General features: G+C 48.5%; 6 protein-coding genes across 6 annotated transcripts; 3 read left to right on the top strand and 3 right to left on the bottom strand.

The window, feature by feature from the left end:
* Nucleotides 1-196: 196 nt before the first annotated feature.
* Nucleotides 197-2,764, bottom strand: TREMEDRAFT_61816 (uncharacterized protein; the record flags this gene model as incomplete). The annotated part of the gene is made up of 8 exons (XM_007004127.1): nt 197-793; nt 1,020-1,130; nt 1,327-1,357; nt 1,528-1,594; nt 2,148-2,193; nt 2,235-2,322; nt 2,480-2,496; nt 2,651-2,764. The coding sequence occupies 8 exons, from the start codon at nt 2,762-2,764 to the stop codon at nt 197-199; spliced, it is 1,071 nt and encodes a 356-aa protein (XP_007004189.1).
* A 479-nt stretch (nt 2,765-3,243) lies between these two features.
* TREMEDRAFT_43670 (uncharacterized protein) lies at nt 3,244-4,872 on the top strand (the record flags this gene model as incomplete). The annotated part of the gene is made up of 9 exons (XM_007003931.1): nt 3,244-3,429; nt 3,591-3,707; nt 3,929-4,075; nt 4,161-4,290; nt 4,435-4,471; nt 4,517-4,522; nt 4,573-4,590; nt 4,636-4,772; nt 4,825-4,872. Coding segments are annotated over exons 1-9 (642 nt in total). The 5' UTR covers nt 3,244-3,427.
* A 257-nt stretch (nt 4,873-5,129) lies between these two features.
* Nucleotides 5,130-6,737, bottom strand: TREMEDRAFT_61814 (uncharacterized protein; the record flags this gene model as incomplete). The annotated part of the gene is made up of 8 exons (XM_007004126.1): nt 5,130-5,156; nt 5,259-5,312; nt 5,358-5,428; nt 5,592-5,982; nt 6,151-6,288; nt 6,331-6,411; nt 6,433-6,561; nt 6,612-6,737. 8 exons carry the CDS (start codon nt 6,735-6,737, stop codon nt 5,130-5,132), a joined length of 1,017 nt encoding a protein of 338 aa, XP_007004188.1.
* Nucleotides 6,738-7,681: 944 nt separating this feature from the next.
* TREMEDRAFT_61813 (uncharacterized protein) lies at nt 7,682-11,077 on the top strand (the record flags this gene model as incomplete). The annotated part of the gene is made up of 8 exons (XM_007004125.1): nt 7,682-7,745; nt 7,884-7,988; nt 8,089-8,256; nt 8,376-8,586; nt 9,101-9,206; nt 9,418-9,441; nt 9,476-9,988; nt 10,703-11,077. 8 exons carry the CDS (start codon nt 7,682-7,684, stop codon nt 11,075-11,077), a joined length of 1,566 nt encoding a protein of 521 aa, XP_007004187.1.
* A 3,862-nt stretch (nt 11,078-14,939) lies between these two features.
* On the bottom strand, nt 14,940-17,271 carry TREMEDRAFT_61811 (uncharacterized protein; the record flags this gene model as incomplete). Its single annotated transcript, XM_007004124.1, has 4 exons — nt 14,940-16,284; nt 16,328-16,679; nt 16,726-17,160; nt 17,211-17,271. 4 exons carry the CDS (start codon nt 17,269-17,271, stop codon nt 14,940-14,942), a joined length of 2,193 nt encoding a protein of 730 aa, XP_007004186.1.
* Nucleotides 17,272-17,621: 350 nt separating this feature from the next.
* TREMEDRAFT_61810 (uncharacterized protein) lies at nt 17,622-19,717 on the top strand (the record flags this gene model as incomplete). Its single annotated transcript, XM_007004123.1, has 7 exons — nt 17,622-17,665; nt 18,027-18,132; nt 18,344-18,367; nt 18,440-18,763; nt 18,813-18,954; nt 19,013-19,417; nt 19,467-19,717. 7 exons carry the CDS (start codon nt 17,622-17,624, stop codon nt 19,715-19,717), a joined length of 1,296 nt encoding a protein of 431 aa, XP_007004185.1.
* Between the last annotated feature and the right edge of the window lie 622 nt (nt 19,718-20,339).

Below are 20,339 nucleotides of genomic sequence, written 5' to 3'. Positions count from 1 at the left end.
ATACTGTACTACTTGTATGGGGAAGGTTGTGGTTTGTATTTTTTGACCTATTGAAGGGTGATTAGGATATGATGAGGATAAGTGGGAGGATGTCGAATCTTCGATAATGCATACTGAATGTCCTGATACACAATAGCTACAAAATGGAAGACAATGTATATACAGAGATACGTATTGACAGAAAAACAACCATCGATCAATCTACTTTCTCCTTACCTGCCGCTTTCTCCTTCTCCGCGATCTCAGCATCCATCAAATTGACTTTTTCCAAATCTTTCGTCGCATCTTCCACCGTTGCCGCTTCTTTTGCATCCTCCGCTTCTTTCACCGCACCACCTTCAGAGGCAGGTACGACTTTCACGTTCTCCTCTAAAATCTTCTCCTCCTCTTCTAACATGTCAACTTTGTTATTTGCCCCCTTCGGATCCTCATTCGTCTTCTCATCATGCTCTGATTTCCCTTGTGCACCCTTTCCCTCGTTTGCGTTCTCGCGCGTCTTCTTCTCCATCCCACTAGTCGGTAACACACCAGATGAAATATGCTGCGTATCAAGAGGCTGGTCAGGGGAAAGAGCCGTCGAACTGGATAATAACCCAACTTTCGCATCGCTCTCTACTCCCAATTGTCCAGCTAAAACATCAAGATCGGCGTCGCTCATCTCCCTCATGAGATTTTCCAATTCAGTCTGTGAGACGGAAGTGTTTCCTTCTTGTTCAGAAGTGATATCGAGGTTTTGTTTCAAAAATTCGGGTAAACGTTGTTCTTCCACGGCATATTCGAAATCTTCCATCGTCTGAGCGGAATCAGCACCGTTTCTAACTTTGGGTTATGATCTGTCAGTCCCGCTGGAACATAAAGCTGGCTCGATATGAGTAAACCGACGAGACATTCAATTTGTGGGATGAGACTATAGATGGGGAAGAACTCTTGGTTGATATAGAAAATAATATGGCAACAGATGATTGTGTAATGTCGTGGGGTGTAAATATGATGGGGAATACAGATATGAGATCACTCACACCGACCCATTCACCACCTACCAAATATCCAGGAAGACCTACAACCATTCCAGTAGGTTTGGAACGTTGCCATCGAGTTTTAGCTTCTTGGTCCACGACGAGATCAAATGACTGTATGTCAACAATGAAAACATCTTCTTCACACAGTCAACCTCCATAGTCAATGATTCAACATGATGTGAGGGTGTATATTCGCAAAGTCCCAGCTAGAACCACACCAGAATAGTATTTTGGTGATTTTATGAGTAGATAGAGAGATCATCTGAGAAGATTCAAGGTCTGACATAGATGAGTGTAAAAGACGAACTTCATATGGAATCTCAAGAGCTTTGAGGGATCTGAACGTCAGCTATTATTCAAGTCTCAGGTTTGCCGCCTCGGTCATATGACGTTGAGCGTAGCAGCATTTTTCAACAGGGGGAGATCAATGATATATTCAATCGAGAGGGGCCATTTGATTGTCAAGGCAAGCATTAAGAGGAAAAACGGGTACTTGAAGGAGACTTACCGATGAAGCAAATCGATATGCTGTCTAACTCTCGGTTGAGAGGTGAGAGAAGTGACGTAAATGGTGACTGGCGGAGGTGCCATTTTGATATATGTATCCTACGCTGCTCTCCGTCTTGTATGTGCTCTGTGGTATCTCTCGTTTGACGGTGTTGATGGAGTATCTCTGGGAAAGAGTCTGAAGGGACAAAGCTATGGAAGGAGGGTTGTACGGGTGCACAGACGTGACGTAGTATGCGGGGCACCACATTCTGTGCAGTCTGCTCGAATAGTATACATCCACTACTGTATATGTTCTCTGACAGCTAGGATACGGATGATTTCTAGTGGCCTCGAGAGATCAATAGGCGATTGTATGACTCATGACTCCGTAGAGAAAGTAGGGATCATCGAGGAAGACGATTACATTCCATATGTGTTCGGGAGGGTTCGGCTGGGAGGGCACAATAAAAATCTGGTTATTAACTTCAGCACTTGATCCTCGCTCCTTCTTATCGATCTTCTCACTTCGACAGCATTGGTATGCGATGATCAATGAGAGAATGCCAACCAAAGCCCGGCAGTTGCAGCCTTCGAGTTGTGACGGGTCTGGATTGTGTGATATAGGACAGTCAAGCTCACCTAATTGTTGCATACTCTTAAACAGTGCGGCGGAATGCATCTCAAGCTAGTTTATCAGCTTTGTCAGGAAACTGGATAAATGCTCACTTTTATACAACTTCTTCCTCCGTCAGGAGTGGATCTACATAATTCCGCATCTGGAGAATTATTGTTGGCACGGGAATCGAATGTGTATCTAATTGTCAGGTCTTGATGTCTTACTCCGACAGCCAATCATACAGCAATGATAGTTGAGGATAGTATTTCAAGGCAGGTATGAGGTATATGTGGCGAGACGGAAGGGGAGGAGACTTTAAAGATGGGGATCAGATGGAGATAACTGTAGTACGAACTTTGCATCTGGGAATTCCTTCTCATCAGCTCTGATCGGGTGCTTGGGTTCATCATATACAATAAGTGTTAGGAAGATATGACAGTCATCTCAGATACCTGGAAAAGAGTGAAGTCTCGAGATATGACCAGAAATTGACAAGGGAGCTAGGTACTAGGAAGGAAAGACTAACTCTAACAAAATCCGCAACTCTTCGATGTTGAGTCGGAGGAGGAGCATTGACGGAAGCGTCTGTCCTCGGAGCGGGTATATCGTTGACCTTGACACTTGAACCGCTTTGTCCCATCTTGTCTATGTTCTTTTTACTCTCTCGCTTCGTACTGGTCACAATAGTAATTCCAATCGATTTACATGAGAGTTGCTTTGTCTATGACGCAACTGACGTCCCCACGTGATCTTTCAGATAGGCGTGCCACGTCTTACCTTCCACTTCACATGCCTACTGGTACAGGCGCTCCGGTACCGACGGACCCGCGTACCCGCGGTGAAACGGTGCGGGTGATAGGCACGCTAGTTTGTATAGCCGGATGACCGATGAGAAAGTTGATCAAGACGTGTCTTTGTCTTTGTCTCTAACCCTCTTCTTGCTCTCCTTTCCCCCCCTTCCGAGTACCGTATGCGAGGGAAACCTGGGATCCCTGGGAGAGGCACTACGTGAAATGATATTTTGTCTGACACGGACAAGTACGTCCGCCACTAAAGGCACCCAAAGACGGACTAGATAATCAAATCAAAGTGGGGATCTCGACCAATCAGACGGGAAATGGGAAATTGTTTGTTCAGCAATTCCTTCCATCCTACCCCTCTAAAGTTTCTCTATCACGAAGCCTCTGGGCTATATATACTCCCTTGACTCTTCCGTCTGATCCTCTTGACTTTCCATCTCCCTCTCTCTTTGAGTTTCACTCGTACTGTTTTAAACGAAAAACTCAAGTCTGAACAACTAAAGATGCGAGTCCTCTGTTGTTCCATTCCCTTACCCTCTTCGTTATCTTCAGGTCGGCGTGTAGAACCTGAACATGTTTCTGAGACGAATGATCACGCCGAACCTGTGGAGAAAAGGCGAGGGAGATGATATATCTTACAAAGAAGAGATGTGTTAATGATATTAGGTCTAAAGCAGTCATTGGTATCGTCACTTATTCGACTTATGGTCATATTGCCAAAATGGCCCAATCGGTCATTAAAGGTGCAGAACAAGCAGGTGTGACTGTGAAAGTTTACTCTTTGTGAGTTACTCCATTATATCTCCTCTCTTCTCTTTTCATCTTTCCTTCAGGTTATCTTTTGATAGATTCACCCCTCCTTCCCTTATCATCGAATGTGATCATCTGATTTGTTTACCTCGACGTGGTATGTCTCCCAATGACGAAGTCATGTTATCTCTCATTCTCAAACTTGATTCCATTTACTCCTTATGTAGTGTAGACAAGACTTTGCTGACAATCAGCAAGGAAACTCTCACCGAAGAAATCCTCACCAAAATGCACGCTGGTGGCTCGCTCAACCCACCTTACCCTATCATTACCCCTGAGGAGCTTATTCATCTGGACGGTGTCATCATGGGCTTCCCTACCAGGCGAGTCTTTTCTACATCGTCTGCTTATCCATCATGGTTCGAGCTATCTGGGACGTTTGTTGGGTACAGTTGACTTTTGTGTGAACTCCCATCTGACCATCAGATACGGCCGTGCGCCTGCTCAGGTGTCGAGCTTCTTCGACGCTTGTGGTAAGATCTGGGGAGAAGGGAAAATGGTTGGCAAGATGGTGACCATATTCACTTCGGCTGCCGGACAGCATGGTGGTCATGAGGTCAGTCCAGCGTTCTCTCTAGACTGGTTTCGTATGACGTTCACTTCATCATCTTTACTGCCTTGCTAGTCTGCACAGAGTTGTAATCATCATTCCTTCAATCGTGCGTCCTGCCTGAGTCAAATCTTGTCAACTGACCAATAGGCCACGGCACTCACCACTATGCCGTTCTTCGTACACCGTAAGTCTTCTTCATCTCCTCATAGACTCTTAACTGATGTGACAGATGGAAGTAAGTGACCCGACCTTGACTATTTGATATAAACGCTTACTTATCTCCAGTGTGTTACGTACCCATCGGTCAGTCTTTCACATCGGGACCACATTCAAATAACTGATAATCAGGTTACACCCACCCATTCGTCAACCAGACTGATACTATGGCTGGTAACTCTCCTTATGGAGCATCATGCATTGCTTCCGCCGATGGAAGCAGGCAGCCAAGTGCTGAAGAGCTCGCCGTTGCCGAGCATCAAGGAAAAGTGAGTCGTCATCATTTCCGTCACATGTTTGACAATCTGCTGACTTTGATAGTACTTCGCCGAGTACGTTGCTACTTTTATCCGTGGCAAGCAGGCTTAGGTTTGATGTCTGTTCGTTATCATTCCAGACGAGTGATACAAACGTGATGGGAGTAGAAAAACAAGCATGCATCGTAAGGTGTCCTTAAAGTCAAACGTTTCTCGGAATGATCTGTAGCCTTGGAAAGGGTACAGAGTGTTCGACTGAAAGTTAAGCCCGTGTCGAGGAATTAAGGTCAAATGTCTCTTGATAAATTCTATCGCCTTGTTACAGTGTACCGTACTGGCACAGAGCATTCGTGTCGAGAAAGCATTTCATCAGGCTGTCCCTGCCCAAGTGAGATTCTGCAGGTCAGGTTTCCTCTTCTTAGGAAGCAGAGATACCTTCTGAGTGGTCCGGGGGAGATGATGAAGTAGAGGTGGGATTATGAGTTATCGATGACTCACCTGAGGATATTTCGAGTAAAGCCAAAAACCTGAATATTTCGGACCGAGGATAAACTACCGTTAGTAGTCTCGTCCTAAGATTTTGTGAGGGATACTCACAGGTACCAATACCCTGCGGACTAGGAAAGGCAAAGGGATGATTTCTTTCAGCAAAGTTATATCCACTGTGGCTGAGTCGTCAATATCTTGACCCTTTCTCAAATATCTCTCATATTGATTATCTGTGGAATGATCGTATTTCCTTCACTTGTAGACGCTATCAAACCTAGAGACACATTTCTGCTTCTGATGTGGATATAGTATAAGATGGATTCTTAGGAAAGATATACTGACTAAATGCAGAACATAAAAACCAAGCAGGATCATAAGCTTTAAAATGTTCTTCCATCATCTTCCTCAACTCTTTATCTTTTTCCTGTGGGAAGTGAGTCATTATCTCCGGTGTCAACGTGTCTATCTCGTCCGTCAGATGTTGAGTGAGAATATCCATGAAACTGTCCATATGTCTCCTCATGGCATAAGGGTCGAACGGTTTGTTAAAGTCCAACAGAGGAGCTTGACTCCGGTCGAGGGAAAGGATTTCTTCGGGGGGGGTCGGGACTGGGGAGGTTACTGGTTTAGGTGGAGGAGAGAGAGTTTCACGAGAATGACGAAGGTAAAGCCATAAAAGTTCAAGAGGTGTAGAGAAGGTATGATGCTCTGCTACGTTTTTAGACCAGGGGTCCTGATCTATCAGCTCAAGTCTCTTACAAGTCACAGGTCCCGAAATATGGTAATTTCCTTCCATAACATGGACGACCGATGAGGACAGGTCATCGGACCAGATTGTTAATCGTAGGGAAGATATTTTCCAAGGAGCGGGATGGAAACTATAGGGAATACCAAAACTCACAATACCAGAATGTTTCGCGAAAAAAGGATATATCTTATCTTCTTCAAATTGATGATGTTTGCAAATCTGCACTATGGCAATTTCTGCGAATCCGAGAAAGTTTCCTAGGTCGTTATTCTCAGTGGCCCAAACGGCATACTGACAAGTTAGTCGAGAAGCTGGACTTGACCGATGACTCACAGCATAAGTCCTTTCGATATTCTCTATAAAGCAGATATGTGCGGTAGACATTTCCCATTGCCATACATTCTTGTGAATTCTCTACGGTCGTTAGTGACTCACAGAGTTGAGATGAAACGAACAGAACAACAGGCCTTTGGGCGAGAAAGACACCAAGAGGCCACGAAGTGATGAGAGTAAGATGACAATGAAATCGGGTGGAACACCGTGTGCGGGATGAGGAGAAAACGTCTGGATGGGAATAGAAGTTGACTGACAAGACCTGAGAGAGACGAACTCACAGGCATAGGACCCTCGGCAAATTTATGAAGTATAGCCATGTTCTGTTTGTATCGTTCCCCGGCGAAGACACTATCCGCCGGCATGGGTGGAAGAGGGTGTGACTTTGCAGTGGGTTTGAACATCATTTCGTCACTGATACTTGTTCACAATTATCACGAAGTTGCAAGAAGTTGAGTAAAGTGGGTTATGTTAGTCGATCAGGAGTAGAAGACGTGAGGAACAGTAGGTCAGCCAACACGACGTCTTAAATCCCTCCCTCACACGGAGGTCATGGTATGCGAGAGACCGGACGAATCAAAGCTACTCATTCGGGTGCCCGGAGAGGAACTTGGGTTAGTAATGATTAGCCGCACGACCTGATTGAAAATAAGGAAAGGGTGATAGAAGGAAGAACATACGGGGTGGGTTAGATAACTCCTTGCCCGTACGTCTGGGAGGCAGCCCTGTCGCGTCGAGGGCTGCCTGCCTGTCGGCCTCGGACTAACGGTGAGGAAGGGAATCCCCAATTGTCTGAACGTCCCCATCACCGTAACTCACTAATCAACTAATCTCGGATGCATTCTGCGATCCGGCGTCGGGCCTACCTTCCGGAGTCCCGGTCAAACAATCTCACTATCACACGGCGATCAACAACAATTAACTACCTTACGTTTTGTCATCAAGCACACTGTACCCCGGCCGGTACACCGGAAGTACAGTACCTAGCACCGGATCCGGATGATGAGGAAGGTCTCGTTTTTCAGAAGCCGTTTCGCCCGTCGCAACATTCCTTTCGTCTCAAATGACTAGGCCTACATACCTCGATCCACTCACGTGTTGCACTCGGTTGCATTACTGCCCTTCGGTCTGATAGGTAAGCAAAGGACCTTATGGAGACTTGTTATCCTATAAAAGAGCCTCGCAAGGGCGTAGACCAGGTTCATCAGACGAATTTGAGTGTCTGACCTACTGGCATCTCGACGATCGACGACACATTCAGCGATTTGTTCAAACGACAACACCGACAACATGAAAAGTATTTTCATTTTCACCATCACTGGCGAGCAGGGGCTCCCATCTCGCTCGTCATATGCTCAAAGAGGGATGGACTGTCGGTGGTCTCACTCGTAAGCTCGAGGGCAAGACAGCGATTGGTGAGTAAACCCTTTACTCTCACTGTCCTTCTTTCTTCAGTCACTGACGATCCCTTCCAATGTGCTTCCCCCAGGCTGGTAATTGCAGCATGTAGCTTCCACTTGGTGACCATGACGAAGATATGGCTGAAACGACAGAATTATCTAATCTCGGGGCGAAAATCTTCCAAGGCGATCTTGCGGACCAATCGACATACGAGGATCATCTGAAGGGCTATTATTCAGCCTTCGTCAATGTGGATTGTAGGGCCTCTCCCTATCTTCTAGTCGCATACACGACAGATCCGTCTCTGATCCTGCTTATATATCATACATCAATCATATAGACGATGCTGATAGTCAGTCTGGTCCATCTTCGCCGCTAAAGGTTACGATGAAGATGTGGCCAGCAAAGAAGAGACCCGTCAAGCTAAACAGGCAATCGAGGCATGTCAGAAGATGGGTGTTTCCCATGTTGTCTACTCCGCTTTGGACGACGTGCCCTCTGTACATTGGAAGTCTAAGAGCAAAGGTAGGTTGTCTCTGCTACGAACCCCTCATCAAGGGTGCAATATCGGTAGACTTGGGTGTTGCTCGTGAAAGAACAAAAGGTTCAGGATGTTGCTCCGGACATTGGGCTGATTTGCTCAGTGTGCGATTGGATAAAAGCGACATCCATTCCTGCTACATGTCTCTATACGACATTCTTCAACTCGAACTTGTTCAATTTCAAAGATCTCAAGCATGATGGAGAAGGTGGGATGGTGGTCAACTTAACTACCCCCGACGATGCTCGCATCGCCGTCATGCCCACCGAATTCATAGGAGTATGGGTCAAGGCAGCGCTGGACGATCCTCAACAGTAGTGGGTGTCAATTATACAAAATGGGTGCATGAGGGTAGTTACGTAATCTCCCCAATATTCCCCAATCTGGTAATTTTGGATTGCAACCGATGTAAACATTTCCAAACTCATTTTGAGCATTTCAAGACTTCCAAATTTCATCAGTATGTCTCCTTACAGCCCAAAGCCTTCACTAACAGATTCAGACCATTGTTCGGAGCAGATACATACCTCAATCATGCCACCTCGATCAGCCGTCACCCCGGGCCAAGTACCCCTTCACCCTGTCACGAACTACGTCGTAACATCCCTGACAACCACCATCACCGACCCTCCTTTCACCATCACCGACCTTCCTTTTCACCACTACCAACCTCCACTCGAACCACTGAGACCAACTACGGCTAAGTTACGAGAACCAAGAGGGGATTTGTCACGATAACCCCGCCTAGCGGGGAACTACGGCGAAGTTAGGGGAAGGGAACCGAGGGAGAGCAGAACAGGGGAAGGTACGGCGAAGTTGAACGAAGAGGACTGAGCGTGAGGCAGTGCAGGAGTTGAGGGACATTCTACGAGAAGAGAGGAGTAGTATAGATAGTTTACAGATCGCTGAACTTCTTCAGCGATCCTTGATTGTTGTCAGTAGCGAGAGATATATTCAGTAGCTACAACCTTCGAGTTAAGGAGAGCTACCACCGAGCAGTTCAACGTACTACGGCGAAGTTAGCCGTAGTTCATCGACGATCATCTTATCATTCACCACTCGACGTATTACTACGGCGAAGTTAGCCGTAGTTCCTCGACGAGTACCCTGTCTTAGTGAGACATCGACGCCCCACTACGACGTAGTTAGCCGAGGTTTGTCGACCGTCGGTCAGTTGAGAAGAAGAAACGACGATTGTGACAGTATCAAGGATCGCTCTTACCGACGACCCGTGCAAACCTCGGAGAAGTTCGAGATTGTATGCAGCCAGAGAGGAGAGTTACAAGAAGTATGAGTAGACCAGGAGAAACAGTAGAGGAGACGGAGAGGAGGATGTTGGAGGAATTGAGACAAAGCTTGGGACCATTGCCTGGTGCAATTGATACCCCCGAAGGATCAACTCAAGGCGATGATTTCTATCCACCCCTGCCTTTTGAACCACCTCCCCAACAAACCGGACTACCAGAACCACCAGCGGTGAGGACAGGTTCCGAAGATTCGGGACAGACCCCACGACCAAGGGAAGGGAACACAGGAGGTAGGCTAAGTTCGGCCGGGAGCGAAGTAGTAGGAGGAACTGAGGAGGAGGTCACAACACAGAAGATGATGCTGGCAATAATGAACATGATGATGGAGATGAATAAGGATATGATAGCAGAGAGGAAGCGTCGAGAGGAGCAGGAGAAGAAGAAGGAGCAGGAGACGGTTGGGGGAATAGTCGAGGGGATCTCGGAGGGGGTACGGCTCGCCATTGGAAGGCAAGCTTCGGCGACCCCAGGAGTTGCTGAGATGAGTGGAGGGATAAAGCTTCCCCTCCCAGACCTGTGGAGGGGCGAGAGGTCAAAGCTCACAGCATTCATCTCAGAATGTGAAGTCCATTTTGAAATCAACGCCCGGAAGTTCCCCACCGACCGAGTAAAAATCTTTTTCATGATCTCCCATCTACGTGAAACTCCTCTTCTTGCTGTCCAACCGGACTTACCTAAGGACGATCCCCCCGAACACCTTCTAGACTATAAGAAGTTCATCCAATATCTCAAAACCAATTTTGGAGATCCTGACGAAGAAGGAACCGCCGCAAGAGGAATAAACGAGCTTCGGCAGAATGGGTCGGCTTCGGCGTACTTCGCCGCCTTTCAGCGATATGTAGCGGTGTTAGGATGGAGCGATGATGGAAACCTCGTGGACCGAGCGAAGAACGGACTGAAAAGCCATTTGCTGGATGAAATCGCCCGCCATGGAAAAGTTTTCAAGAGCGTCCGAGAATTAATCGAGTTCGTGGTCCCCATGGACAATCGCTTGCATCAGCGAAAGGTGGAGAAGGAGAATGAGAAGAAGAGGAAGGAAGTGAAGGAACAGGGGGAGAGGAGAGAGGAAGTAAATCGAGGAGGGGAACGGGGGAGCCAGGAGAAATGGCAATCTACGGCGAAGATAGAGGGCGTGCAGCCTAAGGGCACGAACGGGGGAAGGGCGATACCGACGGATGTAGACGAACTAAATCGTCGTTGGCCGAGACCCAGTGCTGATGAGGTTTTAAAGCGTCGAGAGGAAGGGAAGTGTACTGGATGTGGAGAGAGAGGGCATTATAACCGGGATTGTCCTGTAATAGCGGCGAAGGTCAAAGCAGGGATCATCCCCTTGCGATCTTTTGGACAAAATGCTGGAGGAGAAGGGAGATTTAGCACGGGGGGGAACGCCGTCCCTCTTGGGGACAGGAAGAAGATCAATGCTGTCGGAAGGGAGGAAGCATGTGTTGAAGAGCGGGGGATGGACGAGGAGGAAAAAGATGGGGACCCGTCGCGGTAGGCGAGACTCGGCGGGTCCGCACTCATATTCTCTCGGCCACTATCCCTAACCCCAGTAAAAGGAAAGAGCTGATGAGACCAGGTAAATGTGTATATAAATCCGTAAACACCACTCCGAAATGTATAAACGACTGTCATACCCTAATCCCTTCCACCTGTAACAACCAACCCAAATCTAATGTGTATGTCGACGGAGTTGAACTAACGGCCTTGTGGGACACTGGAGCGACCTGTTCGTATATAAGTCCCAAGGCGGCCAGGAAGATTAGGAAGGAGAAGAGGAAATACCCCGTGAGTGTACCAGTTCACATGTTCGATGGCTCGGTTAGTGTGGCTGGACCCATTACGGAGTTTGTCGAGGTGAGTCTGGGTGTCGAGAAGTTAGGCGAGGTTCGGCCAATTAAGCTGGATGTTACCACCCTTTGCGACGCGGATATCGTGATAGGATGGGAATGGATGAAAGAAGAAGGGGTAATCCTGAATGGGGGAGCGAATATGATATCCTTCCCTATTCCCCAGACGAACAATAAGGAAAGCGCAGTGTCCTTTCCCCTACCCTTGCCGAGTGAAAGGGAAGAGTTATCCTCTCCCTTTCCACAGACGAAAGATGTTGCGGTCCTGGCGGCCATAGGGCTCAGGACCCGAACCGACGAGACAGACCTCCGAGGCGAAGATGAGCTTGAAGAGCTGAGCCCGGAGGAACAAGACGAGTTGTTCCAGGTAGTTCCTGAGCAATACCACCAGTACATTGACGTGTTTAATCCGAAGAAGGGAGGAGAGACCCTTCCCCCTTCGAGGTCCTACGATTTGAAGTTTGAGCTTAAGGAGGGGGCGAACCTGAAGGTCGCCTCCCTCTATGCTCAAGGAGAAGATCAGAGACGCGCGCTGAGAGACATACTAGATCGCGAAATCGCCGCTGGCCGAATTCGAGCAAGTAACTCGCCGTACGGCTCACCGATGTTTATGATACCGAAGAAAGCCGAGGGACAATGGCGAATGGTCATCGACTACAGAAAACTGAACGAAGCGACCATACCAGATGCCTACCCTCTCCCATTAATAGGCCAGATTACCGAAGAACTTGGAAAAGCAAGGTACTTCAGCAAACTAGACCTAATTGGGGCGTACCAATTGTTGAGGGTGACAGAAGGACATGAACACCTGACGGCGTTCAGGACACAGTATGGTATGTTCGAATCTCTTGTCGTTCGTGATGGGCTGCGAAACGCCCCTGCTGTCTTCCAACACTTCCTGAACGAGGTATTTAGAGAACTGCTAGGGAATGGAGTCGTGGTCTACATTGACGATATCCTCATTTATGGGAATACATTGGAGGAATTACGAGGAACTACGGCGAAGGTCTTTGAGGTGCTGCGGAAGGCGAACTTGTACGTGAAAGCTAGTAAGTGCGAGTTCGAAAGAGATTCGGTGGTATTCCTGGGTTTTGTGGTTTCCTCTCGAGGTGTATCGGTTAATCCAGAGTACATTGACGCCATCACATCCTTCCCACGTCCAAAGAATCTACGAGAGTCGAGGGGTTTCATTGGAGTCGTGAGCTATTACAGGCGATTTGTTCCCAACTTCTCGAAGATTGCTAGACCTATCAATGATTTGACGAGGAAGGAGGTACCGTTTGTGTGGGGGGGAGAACAGGAGTCAGCCTTTAAAGAATTGAAGGCTAGGATGTGTACTGCGCCGGTGTTAGCTCACTTTGACCCCACATTGAAGACCATATTACAGACAGATGCCTCGTTCTTCGGCTGGGGTTTCATAATTTCGCAGATTAATACAGCTGGGCAAGAGCACCCAGTCGCCATCGAGTCAGGCGCGTTCAATACGGCCCAACTAAATTACACGGTAGGAGAAAAGGAGTTCCTCGCCGTAGTTGAGGGTTTCAGAAGAAGAAGACACTTACTACTGCAGGTAGAAACCACGGTCCTTACCGACCATTTAAATCTCACTTACTGGATGGAACCGAAGCAACTCAGCCCACGTCAAGGTAGGTGGGTAGAAGAGTTAGCTAACTTCAGATTTAAAATGGTTTATCGACCAGGGACTCAAGCAAGCCTTCCAGACGGGTTGTCTAGACGGGCGGATTATCACTCGGGAAAAGGAAGTACCATGATACAGGAGAGTAACCTTATTCAAGGTCTGCCGAAGTTCGACGAAGTTGACGCCACCACGTCGGAGTTGCGCCACCTCCTTCGAGCCTTGCAAGGGACAAGGGAAATGAAGGAAAAGGATCTTGTTGACCCTATGGATCTAATGCTTGGAGTACAGAAGGACGAAGACGTAGAGGAGGTTAGAGAGGAGTTATTAGGAGTTATCTGCGCTGAGTGTTCTCATCCGACGTGTCACGATGATGTACAGGAACCAGGATCAATCACCGAACTACGCCGTAGTTCGCGATCTCCTCTAATACTTCGTGGGGGGTGGACCCAGAGAGGTTTCCTCGCGTTCGACGATCGCACTTATGTGCCGAACTACGCCGACGCTCGACTAAAGATCATGAAGATGCGACATGACTCGGCTTTGGCTGGTCACCCAGGTTCGGCGAAGACCCTTGAACTAATCCTAAGGGATTATGTTTGGGTTGGGGTAAGGAAGGATGTAGAAGACTATGTCGCTGGTTGTGCGGTATGTCAGAGAGCTAAGACTAACAGGCAGAAGCCTCATGGAGAACTTAAACCCCTACAAGTAGCGACAAAACCTTGGTCAAGTATCTCGATGGATTTCATCGAAGAGCTCCCAAATTCCCATGGATATAACTCTATCTTAGTGGTCGTGGATCGACTGACAAAATGGGCCATGTTTATCCCAACCACGACGAAGTTAACCGCAGCTGGACTATCGGAGCTGATAATGGACTATGTGGTGGCCCAGCATGGGTTACCAGGGAGTATAGTATCAGACAGAGGATCGAAGTTTACTTCGAAGTTTTGGAAGAACTTGACCGATAGTCTCGGGATAAGACTACATCTTTCTACCGCGTATCATCCACAGACTGATGGACAGACCGAACGAACGAACCAGTCCCTGGAATTATACCTTCGAATCTTCACTTCCTACCAGCAGAACGACTGGTCGAAGCTACTTGCCCGAGCTAGCTTTGCTTATAACAACACCCATCATTCCGCGATAAACAAGACCCCATTCTATGCGAACTATGGGTACCACCCTCGATGGGCTGAAGAGATTAAGGCTAGTGAAGTCGAGGTACCTGCTGCTACAATAGCAGTAAAAGACCTAACTGAAATACATAAGGAATGTATTGAGGGGATTGAGAGAGCTAATGAGAAGTACGCCGAAGGATACAATAGGAAACACCGAACTACGCCGAACTTCGTGGAAGGTGACCTAGTGATGCTGTCATTAGAAAATATCAAGACTAAGAGACCAATGAAGAAGTTGGACGTTAAGCAAAGTGGGCCGTACAAGGTAGTACGGCAAGTAGGTTCTCATGCTTGTAAACTGGAATTACCAGGAACGATGGCAGGTATCCATGATGTATTCCATGTTTCTTTACTCCGTCCCTATCACCCTCCGGTATTTCCTGGTCAGCAAGCTGAACCACCTGGCCCAGTAGAGGTAGATAACGTAGGAGAATCGTGGGAAGTAAAGGATATTGTGGACTCGAGAGTAAATAAGAGGTCAGGGAAGTTAGAATATCTAGTGGAATGGTTAGGTTACGAAGGCTCGGATGACGCAGTATCATGGGAACCAGTAGAAAATGTGGACGGAGCTAATGACATATTGGCGAAGTTCCACGAACTTCACCCGGATAAGCCGACGAAAGGACGAGTGGTGAGATCACGAACGAGGAAGTAATTCATACAACTGGTACAACATTAGCTAAGTACAACTCACTGCTGCGAACTTCCTCCCTGTTCTTCGTTTCCCGGTGCAGGACCACTCCCAGAACTACTCTCAGTAACCTTCGGTCCCACCGCCCGTCGGAGGGCCCGAGTCTCCTTCCATGCTGTATTAAAGGCGAGAATGTGAGCGGAGTGGAGAGCAGGATCACGAGCGACACTCAGACTAGGTGATTTCCACAACTGACGAAGTGTTCTAAGACAGTCTGCGGGAAGAGTTAGGATATCGAGGAAAGCACCATCCTGAGAACTGAGTCGAGCTGGTTGAGATGGTCTTAACCAGTCCAGTGTAGGGGGGAGCATATACTCAGTGGGGTTCAGGAGGTAAGGAGAGTCGAAGAGATTGCGGTAGAAGTCGCTCATGTCCGTTGTGAGCTCTCGGGAGACTCTAGCTAACTCAGTTTGCCCTAATGGCCCTATGTCGGAGGAGTTCACAAGAGTTGCCATTGTCCGAGAGAGAGTATTCATCGCAGAGACCAGCTTCACACAATATTCGACAAGCTTCGCCGTATCTCGTCTATTGGCTTGTAATTGCGTGGTTAAGCCAATAATGACGGAACGGAAGGTGGCTAATTGTTTGTCCTCCTCTGGTATCCGGGGATCGAGAGCGATAATGGGGTGGTCGAGGGAAGGAAGGATTTCCCCTGGTAGCTGAGTACCTTCGTCTTCCACCACAGCCGATTCGAACTGGACAGCTTTCTTATTCTTGCCTTTCCCTTTCGAAGATTTCGGAGGAGTTTTCACAGGAGGGGCAGGAGTTGAGAGCCCAGAAGCAGGAGGGACAGATGGTTGACGGCTTCGGGTCCCAAGGGCAGGAGGGAGACTTGAAGAGAAGTCCTCTTGAGTTGAGACAGGAGTGGGACGGCTCCTGCTGGGACGAGACGGAACGGCAGAAGGAGTAGCCGGGAGACGAGATGGGCCAGCCACAGGAGTAGAAGGCCGAAGAGCGGCGGAAGAAGCACGACGAGGAGTGCGACGGGACGGACCAGCCGAAGGAGTGGCAGGGAGACGTGACGGTCCGGCCACGGGAGAGTTAGGCAGGCGACGAGCGGCGGGTGACGGCGAGGTGGGGCCAGGAGAGGAGAAGTTCGCCGAAGGAGAGCGCGAAGGATATTCCCCATCTTGGGCTGTGGGGAGACGGCGGCGAACAGCGGCGGACGGAGTGTAGGGGGGACCGAGGGGAGCAGAAGGTCTTGGAGGAATGTCCCGAGCGGTGTTGGGGGGACAGAACGAGCAGGGACCAGAAGTGCAAGAAGCACAACGGGACCCGCGATTATGAGGTTTGACCGGTCGTAGACACGGCCACTTCGCTCTCCCATACGTGATAATTTCACGGCTACTAATCAGCAGACGTATAAACTTCTAGGGAAGGAACTTACCGGCATCTATCACACGACTCTTCGATACTGGCGACCTCCCATCGCTCCCTTTCATCGATGAACAACTTCCATAGCCTATCCTGCTCCCGCAACGACGCCTTGCGGGCACTCCCTGGCTCGTGGGAAGGGGAGGGAAACAATTCAGCCTGTCCTGTAGAGGACCGAGGGGTCTCTTTGACCCGTTTCGCCGAAGGAGGGGTAACTTCGTCGTGGGCGGAAGGGGAGCGGCGACGTTTCTCGGCTTTAATTTCAGCCAGAGCATCCATCTTCTCCTGATACGCAACCCGTTTCTTCCCGAAAGAAGTCTGGAGTCGTACGCGGAATTCGGGAGAACCTTCATTATCGCGAACAGCTACATGTCAGCACTTACGAACAGGGTATATGACAAGAGGACATACGGCTTAACTTTTCCAACTCTGACACCCACGTTTCTCTATCCTCAAACAGCGCTGGATCACCGAGATCAACACTGAGGATTTCCTCATCTTCATCGACCTCACCCATCTCATCATCCTCATCTGCACCACCCTTCTCACCATCATCAACCAACACACCCGTCTCTTCACCACGACGAGCACCATCCATCTCCTCATCGTCATCGTCATCGATTTCTACCACAGTGGCAGTACGGCCTGACGGGTGCGGAAGGCCAACAGGAGCAGGTCTGACCTCCTGTTGGCCAGAGGAGAGAGGGGTCGTAACCGCAACAGGGGACGCGGTGGCAGAAGGAACTGCAGCGGAGGCTGCAGCAGCAGAAGGCGAGCCATCGGTGATGGCTAGGGCTCCAAAGCCCATGGACGACACATGGCGGGGAGAGTTCCCCTGCTGAGCGACTAGAACAATCAGCGACAGAGTAGCTTATAGACAGTACGAAGAGACGTACGAACAGCGGCAAAGCGATCTGCGAAAAATTTATGGGCGTTGAGCTCCGGACGAGAAGACATTTTGTTGAGATATATCAAATTGATATGTTTGGTATGGTAAAGGCTGAGAATCGATAGACGATGATAGTATGATTTAGGATTGGTACTGGGAAAGAAGAAGAAGTGGGCCGAAGTACTGAGTATTTAGTATGACTGATACGACTACTCGTCGTCAGGGCGCTGGTAACTTCGCATAACAAGTTGTCTCAGCGACAACAAACACCATGGCGACGATCAGAATTCCCACGCTACGTGTCTCACATTCATATAAGTTAGGGATACGCTGACGAACTTCGACGAGGTTTGTTGTACCCCAAATCCTCTGTCTCACTTACAATGTAACTACCACAGGGTAACGACAAGCAACCACGATGAACTTCGACGAAGTTTACTGTCCGATTAACAACAAACCATGGTATCATCTACCAACAACCGTTATATGACAAATTGTGTTTCCTGCAACCTGCTGAGTGTCTTTTTCTTCACATACGAAGCTCACGAGGACGTTCGCGCCTAAGGAGGGGGCGACTGTCACGAACTACGTCGTAACATCCCTGACAACCACCATCACCGACCCTCCTTTCACCATCACCGACCTTCCTTTTCACCACTACCAACCTCCACTCGAACCACTGAGACCAACTACGGCTAAGTTACGAGAACCAAGAGGGGATTTGTCACGATAACCCCGCCTAGCGGGGAACTACGGCGAAGTTAGGGGAAGGGAACCGAGGGAGAGCAGAACAGGGGAAGGTACGGCGAAGTTGAACGAAGAGGACTGAGCGTGAGGCAGTGCAGGAGTTGAGGGACATTCTACGAGAAGAGAGGAGTAGTATAGATAGTTTACAGATCGCTGAACTTCTTCAGCGATCCTTGATTGTTGTCAGTAGCGAGAGATATATTCAGTAGCTACAACCTTCGAGTTAAGGAGAGCTACCACCGAGCAGTTCAACGTACTACGGCGAAGTTAGCCGTAGTTCATCGACGATCATCTTATCATTCACCACTCGACGTATTACTACGGCGAAGTTAGCCGTAGTTCCTCGACGAGTACCCTGTCTTAGTGAGACATCGACGCCCCACTACGACGTAGTTAGCCGAGGTTTGTCGACCGTCGGTCAGTTGAGAAGAAGAAACGACGATTGTGACACACCCCCCTCCCCTGCCCAAACCTCGTCTTACTTTAAAGCTCTCTCAAGCTGTTCCATTATCGCCCCCATGGCCTGAACAATCAGAGGATGACAGTGATGTTGTAGAGACACGTCCTACACAAGTGAAACAGACTAAATCGTCGAAAAAAGCCCGTCCTCTTGATTGGTCAAGAGACGGGGTTGATGGGGGGCCAACTTCTCTTGATATACTGTTGCGTTGGCTGGAAATTCCGGGGAATGTGGATCGCTGGCGTAATGGCTTTGAAGGACAAACCCAGAAGAACACCATGGAAGCATGTGCAGCCTGGCTGAGTGACAATGGAAGCCCTACGGCCCGAGATGCGTCAGCCTGTAATAGCAAGGTGGGTTTGTCCTTCTTCCTTCTCTGTTATTGTAAAGCTAATGACACAGATTCATGGTCTTTTTGCTACTTGGAAAGAAGCGAACACCTACCGTCATAGTACTGGTGCAGGGGAGGGTGGCTATATCATTGCTCGGGCTGAAGAACAAGGCGTTGAGGAGGATATTGTGGCTGCAGTTTCTCGAGTAGATCGTATGTCCCCATCTCCTTATGTCATCATTAAATCTTCCTTTCTTGGGCTGACAGGAAGGTAATACCCGCTACAAGTGCCCTCTTTGGGACACTCTCAATCCCATTTTCAAGGACAGAGACAGTGGGGACCCCTCCTTACGGTCCGATTCAACTCAGCCGTATAATCCTGCTTTGGACTCGCTATCTTCATCTCTTGGTGTAAACCTCAGAGCTAAGAACAAATATCCCATGCGTAACCAGGACTCAGACAGTGATGATGAGGATGGCTCTATGAACGATTTCCAACCACCTGGTACGCCTGCAACTCTGGCCGAAGCAGCAAGTTATTCGTCAAAGAATACAAAGAATGACAAATCAAACTTGCTGAAAGGGACACCTCCTACTAGTCTTTCTCGTTCATCTTCTAGTCTGTCAGGAACTCAGGGAGGCAAGGAGTTACCTTCAATTAGTGGAAAGCGTATGCGTATGTGGTCTTGAGCTTCCTCTGTGTCCCACTTGCTGATGCACGTCAGGTAAAAGAAGTTCTACGACAAAACAAGAAGGTGATGAGATCCTTGACGCTTTCAAAGAACAGGACGACCAATATCATGCTGCAAAGCTGGCTAAGATGGATGAAATGTATCGTTTGAAGGCTAAGAGGATGGCTGGAGACTACACCAAGGCTATATTTGAAGCAGCTGCCATTCTCATGAAGGTAGATTCGACCAGAAGTTGGGGAGACTGTCTTGCAGAAGCCCGGGCTGAAGCTGAGCGTCACCAGTAGAGCTTGTAACATACTTAGCTATGAAATTCATGCAGGAGATACCCTGGGCACTAAAGTTCAGGCTGCTCCGGGTCATATTCCAACATTTCATCCACCAACCTCTCCCTTCGGACATGACCTGACTTAAGATCTGGATACTCTCTCCGACCATCAATCGATCTAACCTGGACTGGTTCTTCAATACCAAGCCCACTTCTGATTTCTTCTGCACTCAGGACATCATTCCAGGTTGTGATCATGAGATTATGTAGCATAAAAGCAGCTTGAATCATGAGATGAGCCCGAGCTTCGTCACTTTTGTTACCAACCCGAAGTTTTGCATTTCGTAGAAACTGCCATCGTCCCTTGAGGATACCAAATGCGTGTTCGACAGCAACTCGGGCCTTAGCAGCCTTTTTATTGAAATATTCCTGGTCTCAGCATCACTCATATATTCAGAGGGTCTGTCATAGGACAAGGGTCTTGTTCTGAGGCCCCGGGAACACTTCAGCTGGAATCAGAGTGGTTTTCGCTATCTGATAATTCAACAATACTATGGTCTTTGTTGTAGCTCGAATGGTTCTGTTGTTAGAGTGCTGTAAGTAAGTCTCCTCTTGCCCAAAGTTCCTGCAGGTCCTGAGTT

Source organism: Tremella mesenterica (genome assembly GCF_000271645.1).
Source record: "Tremella mesenterica DSM 1558 unplaced genomic scaffold TREMEscaffold_4, whole genome shotgun sequence".
Lineage (NCBI taxonomy): Eukaryota > Fungi > Basidiomycota > Tremellomycetes > Tremellales > Tremellaceae > Tremella > Tremella mesenterica.
Note: the sequence above shows the minus strand (reverse complement) of the source record. Positions and strands in the feature narration are given on the sequence as shown.